The sequence below is a fragment of the Eumetopias jubatus genome, unplaced genomic scaffold, assembly GCF_037043125.1.
Source record: "Eumetopias jubatus isolate StellerSeaLion01/CBP00866 unplaced genomic scaffold, mEumJub1_p1.0 scaffold_12, whole genome shotgun sequence".
NCBI classification, from domain to species: Eukaryota; Metazoa; Chordata; class Mammalia; order Carnivora; family Otariidae; genus Eumetopias; species Eumetopias jubatus.
The window spans coordinates 705076-723900 of record NW_028274818.1 but is presented as its reverse complement, the minus strand read 5'-3'; the positions used below and the strand labels follow the sequence as shown (position 1 = coordinate 723900).

At 52.8% G+C, this 18825-nt stretch overlaps 2 protein-coding genes across 2 annotated transcripts in view; one reads left to right on the top strand and one right to left on the bottom strand.

The window, feature by feature from the left end:
* The first annotated feature begins 2065 nt into the window (after nucleotides 1-2065).
* Nucleotides 2066-17553, top strand: SHE (Src homology 2 domain containing E). The gene is made up of 6 exons (XM_028090355.2): nucleotides 2066-2551; nucleotides 5133-5259; nucleotides 12406-12690; nucleotides 13695-13851; nucleotides 14276-14395; nucleotides 15796-17553. Exons 1-6 carry the CDS (start codon nucleotides 2066-2068, stop codon nucleotides 15980-15982), a joined length of 1362 nt encoding a protein of 453 aa, XP_027946156.1. The 3' UTR covers nucleotides 15983-17553.
* IL6R (interleukin 6 receptor) overlaps nucleotides 17058-18825 on the bottom strand; it is a 50945-nt gene continuing 49177 nt past the window's right edge. Inside the window, exon 10 of the mRNA XM_088016799.1 lies at nucleotides 17058-17208. Coding sequence (XP_087872925.1) covers nucleotides 17073-17208 — 136 coding nt within the window. The 3' untranslated portion in view covers nucleotides 17058-17072. The remainder of the gene's footprint in view (nucleotides 17209-18825) is intronic.

Genomic DNA, 18825 nt, shown 5'->3' with positions numbered 1-18825 from the left:
GAAGACCCTCAACCTCTTCAGCCATCAGGAAATGCAAGTCAAGGCCATAAGGATACTAGTCAAACCCGCTGAGAGGGCTGTAACTAAAGAAACAGGTAAAGTAAGTGTCCAGGATACAGAGAAATGGAAACCTCCACATTGTTGGTAGGAATGTAAATGTTGCAGCCCCTTTAACAGTTTGGGAGTTTCTCAAAAAGTTAAACAAAGAATTCTTCCACTGCTGGGTGTCTACTCAAGATAAATTAAAACCTATGTCCACACAAAGACTTGTTCACAAATGTTGACAACAACACTGCTCACAGGAGCCAAAAGTGGAAACAACCCCAACGTTCATCAACTGATGGATGAATGGATAACTCAGATATTGTATATAAACAGGGCAGCAGCAACTGGTAACACAGAGGAACCGAAGTACTGATAAATGCTACCACATGGATTCATGTCAAAAACATGATGCTGGGGCGCCTGGTGGCTCAGTCAGTTAAGCGTCTGCCTTTGGCTCAGGTCACGGTCCCGGGGTCCTGGGGTTCAGCCCTGGGTCAGGCTCCCCTCTCCCTTCTGCTCTGTGCTGTCATTTTCTCTCTCTCTCAAATGAATAAAATCTTAAAAACAAACAAACAAACATGATGCTAAGGAAAAGAAGCCAGACACAAAAGGCCACAGACCCAATGGTTCCACTTATATGAAAAATCTAGAATTAGACAAAGCTGTAGAGACAGAAACTAGATTAGGCGCAACCGACGGAGGTAATTGTTAATGAGCACAAGGTTTCTTTCTGGGGTGGTGGAAATGTTCCAAAATTAGATTGTAATGGCTGAACCGTAAGTATACTAAATACCATTGAATTTTTAAAAGGTGAATTTTATGGTGCGTAAATTATATCTCAGTAAAGGTCTTCTAAGAAAGTCAAGATACATTTCCAGGAACGGCTGTAAGCAAGCTTTCTTTCGCCACCCCATCCCACAGAGCACCGCTCACACAGATGAAGCTGACGGGTGGCCAGGATCGACCCGTCCCCAAGGCTCATGTGTGAGGATTTAGGACTTAGTGCATGAGCCTCCGCAGCGCGTTTAGATTTTTTAAGCAAAAAAAAAAAAAAAAAAAAAAAAATGTGTAATGGCTTCGCAACGGGAGGGGCATTGCAGCGGCCTCTTCCAAGGAAAAGTGCCCCCAGTTCTGCAGAGATTAAGTCTCTGCTGCCCACTCCCACCCACCATCCCCACCAAAACTTTTGCAGACGCACCTGACGCAAGCAAGCGACTGCCCCGGGGATAACCGCGCGCCCTACCACCCCGGAGTGGAAATGGGGGTGCGGCTTCCACAGCGGCCTCCCAGCGCCCGGGTCTCGCCACCCCTCGCCCCGCAGCCTGGGGACTGGAACCGCCGCGCCGGACCGGCCCCGGGCCGGGCGAGTCCACCAGCCGCCCGCACGCAGAGCCTCCGCGCCGGGGCTGTGCGCTCCGCCTCCTCGCGGCCTGCGGGCGGGCGGGGCGGAGCCGGAAAGGAGGGGGGCGGCACGGGAGCCCGGGAGCGCCCCCTCTCCGTAGCCCCCACCCCCGGTCCGGCTGTCTGCGGCGAGCGCAGTGAACGGACGCGGCGCGCCAGGCTCGTGGCGAAGCACCGGGGCGCTCGGCGAGGGTGCGGGAGTCTGTGCGACCGCGGGGACCCCGGGCCGGCACGTGCAGCGGCGGCTCCTCTCCGCCCCCCCCCACCCCCCGCGCCCCGGGCGGAGGCGCCGACCCCGGCGGATCTGGGCGGGAGGCGCCAGCCGCCGAGGGAGGGGCGCGCCCAGGGTGGGCGGCCCGCAGTCGGTCCCCGGTCCGTCGCGGCGCCGTCCCGTGTCTCCCCGGCGAGGGTGGGCAGGGCTGTCCGGCTTCGGGGGGAAGAGCAGGACGCCCCGCGCCCGCCGCCCCGCAGAGCCCGGCCCCGGGCCCCACCCCGCCGGGCTGCGCGCCTGCCGGCCGGGGACGCGAATCTGCCCCGGGGAATGAGGCGGCCGCGGCCCCTGGCGCCCCTCCGCGTGTGCGCCGCGCCCCTCGCCCGCCTGCCCCGCGGCCCCCCCCCCATGGCGGCCCGGTGGTTTAAGGAGTTCCCGCTGAACCTGAAGACGGCGTCCGAGCGCGCCCGGCCCGGTGGCGGCGGCGGCCGACTGCGCAAGAACTCGGAGGCGGGCGGCGCCGGGCCGGCCCCGGGCAAGGGCCGCAAGAACTCGGCGGCTGAGCTGGGGAGCGGCAGGGCCGGCGTCGGCGCCCCCAGGGACAGCCGGCCGCCCCGGGACAGCCTGCAGGGCCTGATCCAGGCCGCCGCTGGCAAGGGCCGCAAGAACTCGCGGGCCGCCGAGGACGAGCCGCACCGGGGCGTGGCGAGGAGCGCGGGCTGCAGCACCTACATCAGCAGGCTCATCAAGGTGGACACTCAGGAGAAGAACGGGAAGACCAGCACCAGCACCAGCAGCACGAGCAGCTCCTCGTCGTCGAGCTCCGCGTCCTCCTCCCCTGCCTCGCTGGGCCCCGAGCTGGACAAGGGCAAGACGGTGAAGCCGCCGGACACGGTAAGGTGCAGCCTCCCTGGGCCGCCTGTCCAAAGCGGGACGGAGAAGGGAGCATAGTGCACCTGCTCAGCCCGAGGCTGCTTTATGCATCAGGGAAGGTGGGGGTGTGCGTCCCTCCAACGTCTGGTGACAATTAAGGGACCATTTCACGTCATTACATTTGTTTTTTTGTTTTTGGGGTTTTTTTCATCTTGAAAAATCTTCATTCTAAGGATGGGGAACTTTTCGGAAACGTACTATGCATTTAATTTTGTTAGCCGTTTAGAAGAGTTTGAATGAGTCATTCCTGCTTTGTTAAATTTGACCTCCTTGTAAATGCGGTTTATCTTAATTTTGAAATCCAGGGGGATTGCCAAGCCAGATCTGTGTATACATTTATGCTTCTTGAGCAGAAGGAAAAGTATGGATTTCAGAGCCTCAGGGACCGGGTGGGACCCAGCCCCTCCTCCGCTAGGGTGGGAGTTCAAGCACCACTGCCTGGGCAGGTGCCCCCTCATGGCTGTCCCAGCCCCTCCGATCTGGTCCGGGAACGTCTGTTGGGCAGTAGCCCAAGGAGAAACCGCCCAGGGCTCCAAGGGCTGCAGAGGGTACAGAATGGGACAAGGAAGTGCCCTTGAGGAAATCACAGATCAGGAGAGAAGGTGTTTCCTGCCTCTTACACCCCAGAGGTTTTCTGGGTGCCGTCCAGTGCGAGGCAGCTAAGAAAAGGAGCGTGACCCTGTGAGGAGACCCACTCCATCCTTACAGAGATAAGCTGGGTTTTGTTTGCTTGGTTTATTTTATTCTATTTTATTTTTTAAAGATTTTATTTATTTATTTGGCAGAGAGAGACACAGCGAGAGAGGGAACACAAGCAGGGGGAGTGGGAGAGGGAGAAGCAGGCTTCCCCGCGGAGCAGGGAGCCCGATGCGGGGCTCGATCCCAGGACCCCGGGATCATGACCTGAACCGAAGGCAGACGCTTAACGACTGAGCCACCCAGGCGCCCCTGATTGCTTGTTTTTTAAACTCGCTCTTCTGGGTGAAAAAAGGGAGAGAGGAGCTGAGACGGAGCTTCCAGACCCCAGCCCAGGCTGTCACCTCCTGTCGTGGGAACTTCAGCTTTCTCTTGCTCAGGCTCTGAACACACTGCCTCCCTGGGTGTAGTCAGGAGCCCGCAGCACCTACCATGTGTGTCTGCACTGGGACCGTCTGTTCATCCTCCACTCGTTCTTCCCACAAATACCGACAGGGTGCCTGTGCTGTGTCGGCCCCGGGGTAGGGGGAGGTGGAGAGATGAGCAAGGGCCCAACTCGCCCAGAATCAGCCCATGGTCTCCCTAACTGACTCCATCTAAGCAGATCTAAGCACCTCGCAGCCAAGGGCTGAGTGCCGCACCCCTCGTTCCTCTCTGTCCCTGCACACGTGGGGGGCACTCATTGGTAGCCCCGGCGGGGGGCACACGTTGGGGGCAGTGAGAAGAATGGAGCTGGGGGTGCTCTGCAGTGGCCTCACTTCTGGATGTCCACCATTTCTTAGGCCGTCTCCTCCCAGGCAGGCTCCCCCCCGCATGTCTCCCTGTTCATCTGAATTTTCCCTACTGGCTCGGCTGATGCTTCTCTGCTTCTCCGGGAACCCTTTGGAGAGCGTAGTCAGACTGTAGCAGGACCTGGGGCTTCCTCCCGTAATTCTGATTAACACTCTCTGACTTTTGGTTCTTACTCCTGTCTTCCTCTTCAGCTGGAGTACCTAGTTTATACTATCCCACAGCTGTTTATTGTCGAGACACACTGCTCTTGGGCAAGTATGTGCTTCAGTTCCCACAAAACTGTTCCCCCCTGAGAAGAGCCTGTCAAGCTCAGCTCCCGAACCCGCATTGTCACCCAGCAGCTGCAGAGTAGAACCGATCACACACACCACCTTTCCGGGCTCCTTGGAAGATTCAATGCTTTCTGCCGCAAATACTGACCAAAACTCTGACTGTAGCCTGGGAGGATCTGTCTGCCTGTGAATTATGGCACCTAGAGCTCCCCCAGTGCTATTTAGTGCTGTCTTAGACTTCTTATGAAGCCTTTCCCTTTGGAGGGGTTGCAGATCCCTTGAGGACCAGAAGCAGCTTTGGTCTTAGGTTGATTCCCTCACGGTGTCTCGCCAGTGCTGGTGGACGCTCAGTAGGCACTGGGGGACCAACTGACTTGGGTCTGTATTGCCCACCAGGTTGGCACTAAGAGGACCAACATTCCAGGGAAGGTGCTAGACCTGTTCATTTCATTCTGCCATACAATGACCACCACCCTCCACTCCCCACCACCCACCCCTGCCACACTGCCCCCCTCAAAGGCGTTACTGCTTGGGGAGAGAGCAGGCATGTGGAGAGGACTCTGAGTGAATTGTTGCCAGTCAGTTAGACCACCAAGATAAATCAGATGTTTGTCCACCGGATTAACAATGGATAATGACATGATCCCGTGCGAACACCATGCAAAGGTGGTTGTGGAGATCCTGACTTCTTTTGAGTCTGCAGATTGTTAGTAGCCATTTTGATACCATGGCCATCCGGCTGTGTGATAACCCTGGCAGGTCTCCTCTCTGGTTCTTTTAAGGTCATCATTTTAGAAGACTATGCTGACCCTTATGATGCCAAAAGGACGAAAGGTCAAAGGGATGCAGAGAGAGCAGGAGAGAATGATGGCTACATGGAGCCCTACGACGCGCAGCAAATGATAACAGGTGTGTGACTGGGACGCCCGGGGGCGGAGTCTCACGCACTGGCGGGGACAGGTACTGCCCCGCGTATGTGGGGCAGAGCGATGACTCGGCCTATTCAGACCTTGCTGACTGGAAGAAACAGAAATCAGACCCAAGAGTAAGGTCAAAATATCTAGTGACCTTCCTTTCTGGTTTTGTATCCTTCGGTGTTAGAATTTGCAGGATCTTTAAAGTTTTCCTAATTCTGTGCAAAATGACACTTGTGAGTTTGCAGACCTGCTTTAGAACGTGACCTTCAGGGTGGAGATTGTTTATATGCATTTCTTGGTTGCTTTGAAATCTCTTACGTCCGTAATAGGGGTTGTAAATCTGTACCAAGGGGATTTCATGTTGTTAGAAGATGCGCACGTGGGCATCTGGGTGGCTCCGTTGGTTAAGCGACTGCCTTCGGCTCAGGTCATGATCCTGGAGTCCCTGGATCGAGTCCCGCATCGGGCTCCCTGCTCGGCGGGGAGTCTGCTTCTCCCTCTGACCCTCTTCCCTCTCGTGCTATCTCTCATTCTCTCTCTCTCAAATAAATAAATAAAATCTTTAAAAAAAAAAAAAGAAGATGCGCACGTGACATGATCCTCTGTGTTACGGTGGAAAATTGACTTCTGAACAAGCTAGCTCTACAATACTGGAGCAAAAGAATTAATGACTAATCCCTGGTGTGAGCCAAGCCATGCCACGCAGACCTCCTAAAACCAAAGTCAACTGATCTTGTGACCTTTCAAGTTGGCACGGTTCTAGCTTCAGCAAAGCAATCACCCTCTCATTGTTAGTGTCAAACTTTTCCCTTTTATTCATAATTCTCTTAAGTTCGTGTAAATGATACTTCAAAATAACATGAACTAAGTTATTTAAATTTATTTGTGAAATTTGGAGTAAATAGTTTGTTCACCCAATTTTTTAAATGTTCTTTAATCCATAATGAAAAAATGCATTTCTGAGCGCTGACCCATGGCACCCTTGTCTGAGTGTTTCATGCCTGGGGAAGGCCTCATTGGCCACACGTTCCAGACTGTCTCCCCTGTTTGGAAACAGACTGAAAAACTCTCAGGCGTAGGACCCGCAGGCTGGTCTCAGAGGAGGTGAGCACAGGGGACTCGGCATCCTGGAGGGGTCGGGACAGGCTTCAGAATGAAAATGAGCTATCGCAGGAAAGGGGCGCCGTGTCCTGCTTCCAGAGATAAGGCCGCGCACGGGGGAGGGCGTACCCTGGCCAGGCCATGACCCTGAAGGTCACTGGACTGTGACCTCTAATGAAATCTGTGAATGAAAGGAAGTGAAAATGAACTTAGTCAGAACTTTAAAAAAAAAAATACCAGAGGCTTGAAAGGAGTAGGGGAGAAGATTTACTTTTACATAAAATTGAGGGAAAAGATATTCTTTAAAAAAAAGATATTCTTTAAAAAAAAAAAAGATAATTTTGACTTATCTTTCTTTTGTCCTTTGGTTTTTATTCTCTTTCTCGTTGACTGGAATAAGTAATTTATCTACACTATCCCAGCTGTTTATTTGTAGGGCCACATTGATAACAGGGAAGAAATGCCCTGCTTCCCCCCACCCCACATAATCCGCACAAGACTCCGTGTGCTCATGGACTTCAGTCCTCTCCCCTTGGTACAAAATCAGAGAGATTCTGAACTGCCTGTGCTCCTAGACGTTTTAAGAGACAGCAGAAAGTAGAACCAAGATCTCCCCACTCCAGATTGGGTGGACACATTTGAAACGATGGATGCAAAAGCACTTTATATAAGGCATCTTTCCACCCAGACCCACCAGGAAAAATCAGACTTGTCCAACATGAGATAAATGTAATGATAATGGTTTTAATATTGGAGCATTTATTAAGTGCCAGTCTCCATTTACAGTTTATGTGAATACATTTGTTTAGGAATATAAGATTAATGTATTCAATTGGGGAATAAATTCAAACTTATTAAACATTTAAGTTACTAACTTTTAAAAAATTGCCAGCTTATTGTGTCTTAAGAAAATCCACGAATTTTAAAGTCTCTTAGAACCTATATCAAAAAGCACCTTCTTGATCAGTGTGGAGAATACACCTCTAGTTCTCCCCGCGTGCCCACAGCTGGACAGAATAACAGGAAGTGAGTTGATCGGAAGCTGGAAATAAAAGATTTGCTGCTGGGGTTTTTTTGTTTTGTTTTTGTTTTTTTTAAACCTTCTACATTTTTTGTTCAGTTTGTTCCTTGTATGCTTGGTGGTCATGTCCCATTTAAGAGATGTTTATTTCTTGAAAACATTAGGGATTTTTCTTTAGTTTCGGCATTTCTCAGGAGGTGGAGAGGCGCTAGTGAACACCAGCCCCTGCCCGGCCTCGCTGGTCCCCACTCGGTGGGGGGAAGCCCACCTGATTCAACACTGTTCGCGATGTTCTTTTATAACATCCAGCAAATGCTTCTTAGGTGTTTATTGACCATGTAGCAGGCCCTGTGCTGGGCTCTGGGCATCCAGGAAACAAGACCCACGTGACCCGTGTCCTCATGGACCGACCTTACAACCCAAGAGGCAAACAGACCTAACAGCAACAAACAAGAAAATATGTCCTTGAAAAGTGCAGCGAGTGCCGTGAAGTCAGGTTAAGAGTCACCATCTGTGTGAGGAACAGAGGAAGAAGCAGAAAAGCATTTATGACTCTCCCATGGCCCAGTCAGTGTGGGACCCAGGCTCCCTGGATCCCCCCAAAACTTTGCTCTTAACTTTGAAAGCTAAGAATTTATAAGTTTATAAATTCTCCCTTAGATTTACCCAAAGGATGGTTCATAAAAAGATACAGGATTATGAATACAAGGCAGTATTAGTGTAAACCTCTCTGTTCTGCTAAAGGAGCAGGAACATTTTAGCTAAACCATTAGCAGAAACGGTCTCCCTAATTTAGCCTCAGGAGCTCCACAGGAAGGGTCTTCAGCGGTCCCGAGACCGCATCACTCAGTAGGAAAGCTGCTTCCAAAGCTGGTATCCTGTAAGTCGGCGCCAGGCTTACCAGCCGCCTGCCTAGACCCTGCAGCCCTGTGTAGGGATGTTAGAAGTGCCTGGCCCGCAGTGAGGGGGCCGAAGTTTGGACCCATTCCACGCCATGTCCGCATGGACGGCAGAGGCACTGGGGCCTTCCGCGTCCACTTTTACTCGCCCGTATCCTGTCTCGGGTGGTTTTCAGTTTTATTTTTGCCTACAAATGATTTTGTTGGCTTGTTCAAATAGTCAAATCTAAAGGAGAACCTCAGTGTTGGGGTGTCCATTTGAAAAATCCACTATGGAAAAAAATATAGAAGACTTTTTGATTTATCTGTTGTGTCTATACTTTCCTTGTAAAACTTAAATTTCAGGGCTCCTGAATTATATCTGCTTTTGTTCAGATATTTAGATTTCTTTGATAAGAAAATATTCAAGTCATTTTATTTATTTTTCAGAGAGAGCTGGGGGAGGGGCAGAGGGAGAGAGAATCTCAAGCAGCTCCCCGCTGAGCTTGGAGCCCAACACAGGGCTCGATCCTGCGACCCTGAGATCACCTGAGCCAAGATACCACCTGAGCCAGAAATCAGGAGTTGGATGCTTAACCGACAGAGCCATCCAGGTGCCCCTATTTGTCATTTTAAATCAAAAGTGAGAGTAGGAATAAAAGATATGACTAGAAACAGCCCTTTTCTGATTCTGAGGCAAAAACAGCCTACGAGTCTGCAAGTTTACCGTTTAGCAAGCGTTGTGAGATGGATGGGAAAGGTGCTCACAGAAACACGGTTCGCATGCCGCGTGAACTCTGGGGCATCGAGGCAGTAAGCGATTCCCCTGACCGCACATGGCCTCGGTTTATTCACCTGTGAAAATGGGATCACGTACTCCTCACTGCACTACACGGCTTCACGGAGATGCTGGGGTAACACGCCTGGTGCACGCGTGTCCCGTGCGTGTCGCCATTATTTAGATACTCCAGAGAGAATTGTGTTTTCAAAGAGAATTCCAGACGAGCGTGGAGGAACCGTGATTGCCGAGCCAGTCAGCTTAGTGAAGGACGGGCTCCGACGCGCGCGCTCGGGGCCGGGTGGGCCTGGCGGGCGGTGTTTATCTGCCTGCCGGCATTCTGTTGTCGCCGTGGTAAATGGCCTCTATCGGCAGAGCTGGGGCGTAGCTTCCTCTGGCCGTTTCCTCCTCCTCGGCCCGTTTCCTCCCGGAGCCAGGCCTGCACGTCAGGGGCTGTTCTCCCCCAGGAAGGTCGGCCCGCAGCTCCGCGTTTGTTTCTGTTTCTATGGCGCCGCAGGCTGGGGGCAGCCAGGTGCTGGTGGGGAGGCTGCTCCCTCGGAGGCGCAGAGGCCCGCGCTCAAGCCCTGGTTTCCCCTAATTAAACGTTGTTTTAGAGGTGATGATGCTCTGCAGATCCCGCCAATCCCAGGGCCATCCTGGGGAGGAGCGCTGCTGGCCGCGTGCTCCCCGGGCTTTCCCCGAGCGCCGCCGCGGGCGCAGACCATCCCAAGCACCAGGAGGGCAGGCCCTCACCTCACGCGAACACACGCGTGGTAAGAATGTCGTACACCATTCCAACACACGTTATTTCCTTGTGGGCAGGACTTCTGTGTCTTAAGGTTGGAATCCACTCTTGGTTTCCATCAGCTGGGACGGAGTTGAGGCGAGGACCGTGGGAAAGGTGACCCCCGCCTGCGCCAGGCCGTCCAAACCGTTTTGATCAGAAACGTACAGTTTCTAAGTTCACCCTTTGAATTCTTTTGTGTTTTCTCTTTCCTTTTTCTTAGCGCTACACAAACGTTCTTGTTAAGAGATTCCAGCCCTATCTTATTGAACCAGGAGCAGAGCGTGTTTCTCGTTGCCCGTAACTTCGTCTAGAATAATGTAAAGGAGGCGTAGGATTGAAAGTCGAGAGGTGTGGACTGACAGGCAGCCTCCTGCCCCAAGCACCCTGCAGGGCCTCACACAGCCCCAGGCACCGTCCTGGCCTGGGGGCGGGAGCTCCCACACCTCGATGGGGCGGGTTCAGACCCAGGGGGAACCCCTCTCCTTGCCCCAGAGCTAGCAATGACAGGATGGCTGTGGAGGGCTGGAGGAGCTCAGACAGGGGCCCCGGGGACCAGGGCACGTGCAAGTGCTTCTCAGACTTTGCTTCCCGTGAGAGCCCCGTGCCCCAGAGCAGCTAAATCGAGGGGGCCGGGCATCGGGTGCCTCCGACACTGTTCACGCCTGGTGTAGGGTCGGAGCCGGCTATGGTCAGGGCCCCATCCAGGATTAGAACCTAATCCTGAAACCGGTGTCGCCCTTTTGAATTTAGTGTCCTGATTTTCCCACTTTCCCGTGAATGTTTCATCTGTTGCCCCTTCTCATGGCAGAAGTCAGTAACTCCTCCCTAGAGTCCCTCCCCTGCTCACCTTGCCGGCACCTCCGCCCGCCCCGGGCTGAAGCTGCCCCGCTCTGCCTTCGACCCCCTCCTTTTCTCCACTGGTTGCTTTCAATTTCACAGACTAACAGCCTGCATTTATTTGTGGGTAGCTCTGTGGTGTGCACCCGTGACCTTCATCTCTCGGAGCCCCACATCCGCACAGCCGGGGGCTCCTCCCTCCCTCCCCCACCGGCCGCCCAGTCGGTCTTAGCACAACTGTGTATCCCCTGAAGGTAAGACATGATGGTCCCTGCCCGGCAGTCTCCACCGCTCTGGAAATGCAGACACATCGACAGCCTGTGCGCCGGGAGCAGGGCAGGCCCAGAGCGGCGGAACATGTGGCCGTGGCAGGGGGGTGGGCCGGAGAGAAGAGGAGATGCGGGCGGGGGTCCCCAGGACACGGGGCGTGACGGCAGGTGCAGAGGACACCAGCAGTCCCATCTGGGCGGAGTTAGGAAGTGGGTTTTGAGGGGGTGGTGTGAAGAGAAGAATCGGAGGAGGAAGGTGGTCCAGTCATGGCCGGTGTCCCAGGCCGTGCGAGCCGCCCAGGCTGTGTGAGGGGACCGTGGAGAGCCCGCGGGCTTGAGTGGCGCCCTGAGGTGCTGGTGCTTAGAAGGTTCTTGATGGTGTCGGGGGAGGGGGTGGAAACTGAAGGCTTCCCGGTGGGCACTTAGACGAACCACAGCACGCCCCCTGCCAAGGCCTCTGGACGGCGAGCTGGTCGGTGCCAGCGCTCCCGCTCCTTCCCACTGTGGCTGCGGGTTGGGTTTTGCACCCCAACTTCCAGGGAAACGCGACTGTAATCGATATGACCTGTTGAAGAACGTCCGACGTATCGCATGCAGAGCAGTGTGAACTGTGTACCCTTCCTTTCACACGTGTGCGTTTGGAGCCCGGCGTGCCCACTCTGCAGCCTCCCACCCCATCTCCTCTCCTGGCCTGTGTCCTTTGAACTCACCTCTCACTTCCCCCTCATGGGAACAAGCCCTCTGTGGTCCCCCGTCCGTATCTGCGCTCACGCAGCTTCCTCCCCTGGAAGTGACCTTCTCTATCAGAGTGAACCCATCTTCCATTTCTCTTCCACTTGGAGTCCGTCCAAGTGCAGCCCTGAAGAGTCCAGCTTCCTGCTCTTACATCCAGGCTCTGCCACGTTTGGGTGAGGACGGCTTCCTTCGGCTTTGTGCCTCAGCCTTCCCTTCTGTAAAATTAGGGAAATACTGGTACCGCCTTGTAGGGCAGTTGTGAAGATCACAGGGTGCGCCATCGAGGGTGTTCGCTGTTGTCATTTATGCCTGCAGGATTATTTGTGAATGTGTCTGGCTTCCTCTATTTGGAAACTGCCTCGGAGTCCAGAACTCTGTCCGGCATCCGGATTTCTTCCCTCTGTGTGGCCCGGTGCTGGGGAGACAGTGAACAGTCCGTCTACGCCTGTGAGCAGACGGGGGTCTCAGCCTTCCAACAAGGTGTTGAAACTGCAGGTGAACCACGCTGCAGGCAGAGGGGGTGCCCAAGACTGGGGAGCAGGTTGCCCGCGGCCACGTGGCTTCCCACCAAGTGTGGGACGTGTCTTCAGGTGCTCGCTGCTCGCCGGGCCCGCAGGCAAACCGGCATCCGTGCGGCGCCCCTTCAGCCGGCCAGCAGGAAGTCCGACCCGGTTCGTTAGGCGCTTCCATGGCATGTTTCTGTCAGGGTTCTGTCTCTGGCGTGTCTTTCAGAAATCCGACGCCGAGGCTCGAAGGACCCGCTGGTGAAGGCTCTTCAGTTGCTCGACAGCCCCTGTGAGCCGGGAGAGAACAGCACGAAGACGGAGGCTGCGGCCAAGAGACGCAGCTCCAGGGACCTCCTGGGGAAGCCCCCCCAGCTGTACGACACGCCCTACGAGCCCGTGGACGGGGCCCCCGACCGGAGGGCGCGGCTGCCTGCGGAGGACGAGCGGCCGGCGGCCGAGTACGAGCAGCCGTGGGAGTGGAAGAAGGAGCAGATTGCCCGGGCGCTGTCGGGTGAGGACCCCGTGTGCGTGGAGCCCAGGCTGAGGCCCTGAGATTGCACCGCTCAGAAATCCCAGTCTGGTCACCGCCGTGCCTCCCAGCCACTCCAGTGATCAGGCCGGGATCAGCTTCCACTAACCCAACTCGGTGCTACTCCTGGGCCTGTTGAAATTCTTACCTCTCCGGTGGCGGTTTGGGGTCCGGCGCATCATAGCCAGAGGGGCCTGGGAGGCCTGGTGCAGCGCTCTTTGTTGGCTTGTTTCTCTGTCAGTAGCCGCCCCCCCCCCCCCGGGAACCCCTTCCTTAGGTGTGCGTGTGTAGAGTAACAGGAGGGGCAGTGGGTGGGAAAGGTGTTCCTGCTTCCGCTTCCCCCAGGGCACAGTTTTTCTGCCCGGCTGAGCACAGAATCTTCTTCTCCTTCAATTTAAAAAAGCCAGGGATGTGTTTTCCCTCCACCAGTAAAGCCAAGTTGGTGATGAGCAGTGCAGGCCACATCAAGGGTGGGTGCAGAGGGTGAGGTACGTGACAGAGAACATTTGAGTCCATTTTGGTTTGGCTTAGTCCTGTCTTCCCAGCCCTCTGTTGGCGCCTGCTCTCCGGACGCCGAGCCGCGTGTGGCTCTGGGACGTCTGTTCCGTCCAGCCCAGATGCTGTAGCGCCTGCCGCTCAGTAGCTTCTGTTTCCAAGTGCATGTCTGTTTCATTATTTCATAGTAAAAACTGCTTGTTTGGTTTCATAGAATGAAAACGCTCTTGCATCTTTTATTCTAAATACACCAAAACTCAGAGTGTTTGGAAGTGCACGGTAAATGTGCCCTCGAGACCCCCCTCACCTTCTGAAACTATTGGACAGGAGAGCGTCTCCCTGGACAGTGGCCGTCGGGGACCCTCGAGGTGCGACCCGCCAGCCGGGTATTTGCAGGCGTTTTAGCCATCGTGAAGGGGGCAAGGAGGTTTGCGTCTGAAGCCCACACGGGTTGCCCCGTGAGCTCTGTGTTAGACGAGGCTTCTTTCCAGTTCAGTTTGAAGGCTCTGACCGGCCTTCCCTCAAGGAGGATGCGGTGAAGCAGCACCAACGGCAGAAGAGCCGGACGCAGAAGATCTCGAAGCCGGCCGTCGCGGACCACAGCGAGGGGGAGAAGGTGGACCCGGGCCTGCCGCTGGGGAAGCAGCCGTGAGTCTCGTCCTCGAAGAACGAACAACGGCTAGGAGCCTGCTGATGGGGGGAGGGAGGCTCACCCATTTCACGGGATTATTTTTGTTCCTGAATTCTCATCTGGGTGGGGCTGATGAATGAAGACCTATTTTCAAAGCCCATTGCATTTGTGCAGAATAGAAAGTGCACTGCATCCCAAGAGCCTGACTTTACATTTCATTCTCCTGTAGCGACTGACCCTTAGCCCTGTTAACCCCCTGTCTATGACTGATGGATTTCGTGACCCCGGATTACCCAAATCTGTATCTCGTCTCTTCTGAGCATGAAGCAGGGTCTAGATCAGGCTACTGACCTTCCGAGAGAAGTGTATTAAAGAGAATGCATTTTGGAGTGAGGCCCCGTCTGATCTGTGTTTTGATGTGGGTGCCCCCACCCTTTACAGCTGGTATCACGGTGCCATCACCCGCGCGGAGGCCGAGAGCCGACTGCAGCCCTGCAGAGAAGCTGGTTATCTGGTTCGAAACAGCGAGTCGGGGAACAGCAAGTACTCTATCGCACTAAAGTGAGTACCAGAGCTGTGTGGGCTCCCCTGGGCGGCGCCGGCCCTTCCAGTCACGGGCAGAGGACTGCTCAGGAAAGATCTAATCTGAAGGTGGTTCGCAGGATACGATTGCCAGAAAATAGGGGGCATTTGCTCGGACCACAGCATGTGAAATGCTCTGATCCGAACGCAGGGTCGGTACTAGGTCGATGCCCCCAGGTCTCCCAAGATGGTGAGGGCCTCCCTCGTCACGCGTGACGCAGCGTGTGCCGTCCATTGCCTGACCTAACGTAGGCCCTCCACGAGGCCCAGCAGAGAAATAATCCCTGACAAAAAGGAGAATTTCCAACGGGACAATTGGGTGGTTCTTTTATTCCCCAGTGTTTGGGACTTTAATAAATCAGATCCCTTGATGTCCAAATGCCACCTGCAACTTTGACACCAGTTTCTTCTGGGGAAGGAGGAGACGCTGACTTGTTGCTCCCTGCCTGATTGTACCAGAACATTCATGTGTGTGCGCGGTGGGCCTGGTGGAGCTTGTGTCATGGAAATTCTCGCTGCTCTGCGGGTTCAGCGGTACTGTGTTGGAGGATCATTGTCAGAGCCCTAACAGCATTTCCTTCCTGAGGAAGCTGAGCCCCTGCAGCTGAAACAATCAGACTGGAGGGAAGAGAGGCTGGGGGTGTTTGAGCAACATGGCTTGGAAAGTGGGACTGGCCACCAGATACACAATCCCAGGAATAGCTGCGCCGTGTTCCTGAAAGGGGGCTTGTGGATTAGCTCTTGAGCCTTCGGTACCAGCTGTCGTTATGCACAACCAGGAACAGTGTTTCCAGTTTGAGGGTGGGAAGGGAGGAAGAGGAGGAAACGGGGTTTTATTACTATTTTTATTATTATTATTATTATTATATTCTTTGGGGAGGAAAGAAAGAGGAAACCGTATATATGTCCTCGTCCCATGACGAGGAGGGTGAGTTTAAACCTCACCCTAGTGGTCTCACACTTGGGCATAAGCTCTAGTTGGTGATTTGGGAGACGGGAGAGATTGGGCTGTGTGTGTGTGTGTGTGTGTGTGTGTGTCTTCTTGGTCCAGTACCTGATGACTTGTGTGTTTTAAGGACAAACAACCCAAGGATGACCCACCAAGGGCCTCAAAGCCTCTGACAGCCCCCTGGAGAGCAGGGAGCCCGATGCGGGGCTCGATCCCAGGACCCTGAGCTCATGACCTGAGCCGAAGGCAGACACTTAGCGACTGAGCCCCCCCGGGGGCCCCCAGAGTGCCTTTCTGTTCGAGTGTGTAGCCATATTCCAGGGGTGGGTGAGAACCTGCCTGCCGGTGACTCTGGCTGGCATTGCTCTTGGGGGGTTGGGGATCCCTGCTCCCTCATTCACGTGTCCTCCTCAATCTCGTTTTGTTTCAGGACGAGTCAAGGGTGTGTCCATATCATAGTGGCCCAGACCAAAGACAACAAGTACACGCTCAATCAGACAAGTGCAGTCTTCGACAGCATCCCCGAGGTGGTACACTATTACTCCAATGAGAAGTTGCCCTTCAAGGGGGCAGAACACATGACCTTACTCTACCCCGTGCACAGCAAGGGGCACTAAGGTCCAGCCAGCAAGAGCCCTGGCTGGGCCCCTCCTCCTGAGCAGGCGTCTGCCCCCGACCAGCACCGGGGACAGGGCCGGACTGCCCCACGGTAATCAGGAGGAAGTGGGAGTCTCCATCTAGGAGGCAAACTCTTTGGCCTGACGTCCATTCCGCGACACTTGGTTACTGTCCTGTTGCTTTTCTACAATAAGAAATCATACTTTACCCTCTGCCTCCACTCTCCGGAGTAGGTGTTCTGTCTGGGGGTGACTCTCGGGAAAGGTAAGTCAGGAGTCCAGGAATATTGAGGTTTACCAAAAATGCGCTAGGTATTACCTGGAATACCTGGTCTCTAAACAAACCAACGGAAATGCAATTGGCTTTCATGTGAGGCAATGAGAAATGATCGTGTGTGGCCCAGAAGAACGTGTACCCTGGACACCACCCCCCCCCCCCCGGGAAAAGGATGAAGAGTGGAAATGGATGACTTGGAGAAAGTGTCCTGGTTCAGCTCTGGAGTCCATGGAAATTAACGACTCTGACGAGAGGATTTTGTCAGTCAGCCTTCTAAGAAAGTTTGTTTTCTCAATCTCCGTGGACTTTTTCATCATCTTTAATATAAACATGAACAGGAAGGAAGATGCCCCTGATTTAAGAATTGGCAATATAAATTAAGCATCGGCATCATTATAATTCTGAATTGTAGAATAAAATAACGATTTCATTTCTGATTTTTTAAAAATCTGAAAAATTTGCAAAGCTCAACAACTGTTTTCTTATTGGATAATTATTCAGAACTTCTGATGTCTTTCGTTTCACCTTTGAGCATTTCAGCTGTTAGGGAGCAATTTTTAATTTGTGTCCCCCAATTAGATTTGCTCTGTATTTTTGGAGTAAATTTTAAATATACATATCTCTACCCCTCGGAGCTGAGTGCCTGAACTGGGTCTCAAACCTGCAGTCTGTCTCGTGCAGAGTAGACCAGTTCTCACTGTACAAAACTGTCTTAAAAGACTGAGGTTTCTCCAACTACTACTGCTTCCAATAGTAAATTAACATTAGTAGTATCGTTAGCTTCATGGTTTGTTGTAAACTTCGATTGCCAATTTACTTACTGTGAAAAAAATAAAACCCCACGAGAATGGTGTTCTGTGAGCCCCCGGTGAGCGGCCTCTGTGCTCTGGGTTTGCCGGCGGCGCCCAGGATGGATCCAGATCCATCAATGAGAAGTTCACTGTTGTAGCTTCGGTTACAGACACAGAAAAGGTTGATTTGGTTAATTTTTAGGGAAGCCTGTCTTTCTAGTTATTAGTTACTGTTCTGCTATTATGATTTAGAGGTTAGTAAATACTTGCTTCTCTATTCAGTTAAGGCTGTAGCCAGAGGGTTGTGTGATCTTTGATTTAAAAAATGTGAGAGGAACCTTTTCTTATTGAATCTGAATGATTTTATGAATAGAATGTCTGTTTTTTAAATACTGATGGAGCTTTTTAAATGTGCATTGGTTCATGGGTGACATCTTTAGTACAAGATTTTTACAAATTTTTAGCGTCTATAGTTCCAATTCCATTCAACAAATATTTATTATCTTCCATATACAAATAATTCATTTATTAAACTTATTTTTACTTCAACATTCTAGAAGTGAAATCTTATTTTTTACTTAAATTTATTCTACAAAATATAGCAGTTATCCTAATCTTAATCAATACTAAAAAGCTTTGTAAAATGTTTCTGTGCGCCCTAGATGATTTTTGGCCCATGCCCAGCAACTGTGATGAATGCATAATGACATAGCATCCTGAAAGCAGACCTGATGCGTTAGGTATTTATTAAGCTTCCATCGTATGCTCGGTATTGTGCTTTCTCTGCACTGTTTTTCCATGACAGTTATGTCACGGTCTCTGTTTGGCCGGAAGTGGAGATGTGGAGTTTGTATATGGTCCGGCTCCTTCACGCTATGCCGGGGGCTGTAGAAGGAAGGAACGTAGGAGAGACTGGAAGGGGGCTGAGCAGCTCTTTTCTTCCCAAGGCTGTGAGCCGGCCGACAGTGGCAGAGGCTTCACCAGCAGCGGGCGCCCTGTGCTCGGAACACAAGCTGGCAGGTGCCTCGGGGATGTCCCCAGTGGCTTCCCTGTGGGGCCTCCTGGGCCAGCTCATCTGGACCCCTGTGACACCTTTCCTCTCGGAGCTCCCAATGCTTGGGCTTTTTGCCATTTTGTCTTGATACACGTATTTTCCCATAGTCTCCTTTCTTTTCAGTTCCCTCTGTCTCCCAGAATCGTTTCGGGTTCCTCCTGAAGAGGAACCGTCCTCAAGCAGATGTGTGCCCCCTCGTCTGGAGTGTGGTGCCCTAGAGCTCCCTGCGTCCATGCTCCTTCTCCAGCACACCCTTTTTTAAAAAATGCTCTGCCCCGGCTCACTAGATGAATTTATTTAGTTGCTTCATTTCAGGCCTCTAGGACATTTCTATTTACTTTGCTACCATAGCGGTTTCTGTCAGGATGGATTTCAACCAGGGGAGTTGTATATTTAAATAAGTAGGAATAAGGTAGTGGAGCAGTGTTACTATGTGTAATAAAGGAAAATACTGAGAGGCACCTGGGTGGCTTGGTCGGTTGCATTGGACTCAATTTCAGCTCAGGTCCTGATCTCAGGATGGTGAGATCGAGCTCAGTGGGGAGTCTGCTGGAGCTCCTCCCTCCCTCGCCCTTTGCCCCTCCCCCACTCATGCTCTCTCTAAAATAAAATTTTTTTTAAAGGAAAATACGGATATGCCTACTTTCTTTTGGGGTGTCCTTTTAAGTCATCCAGAATTACTTTCTCAAGCATTTATAAAAAGAACCTTTATTCTTTGCTC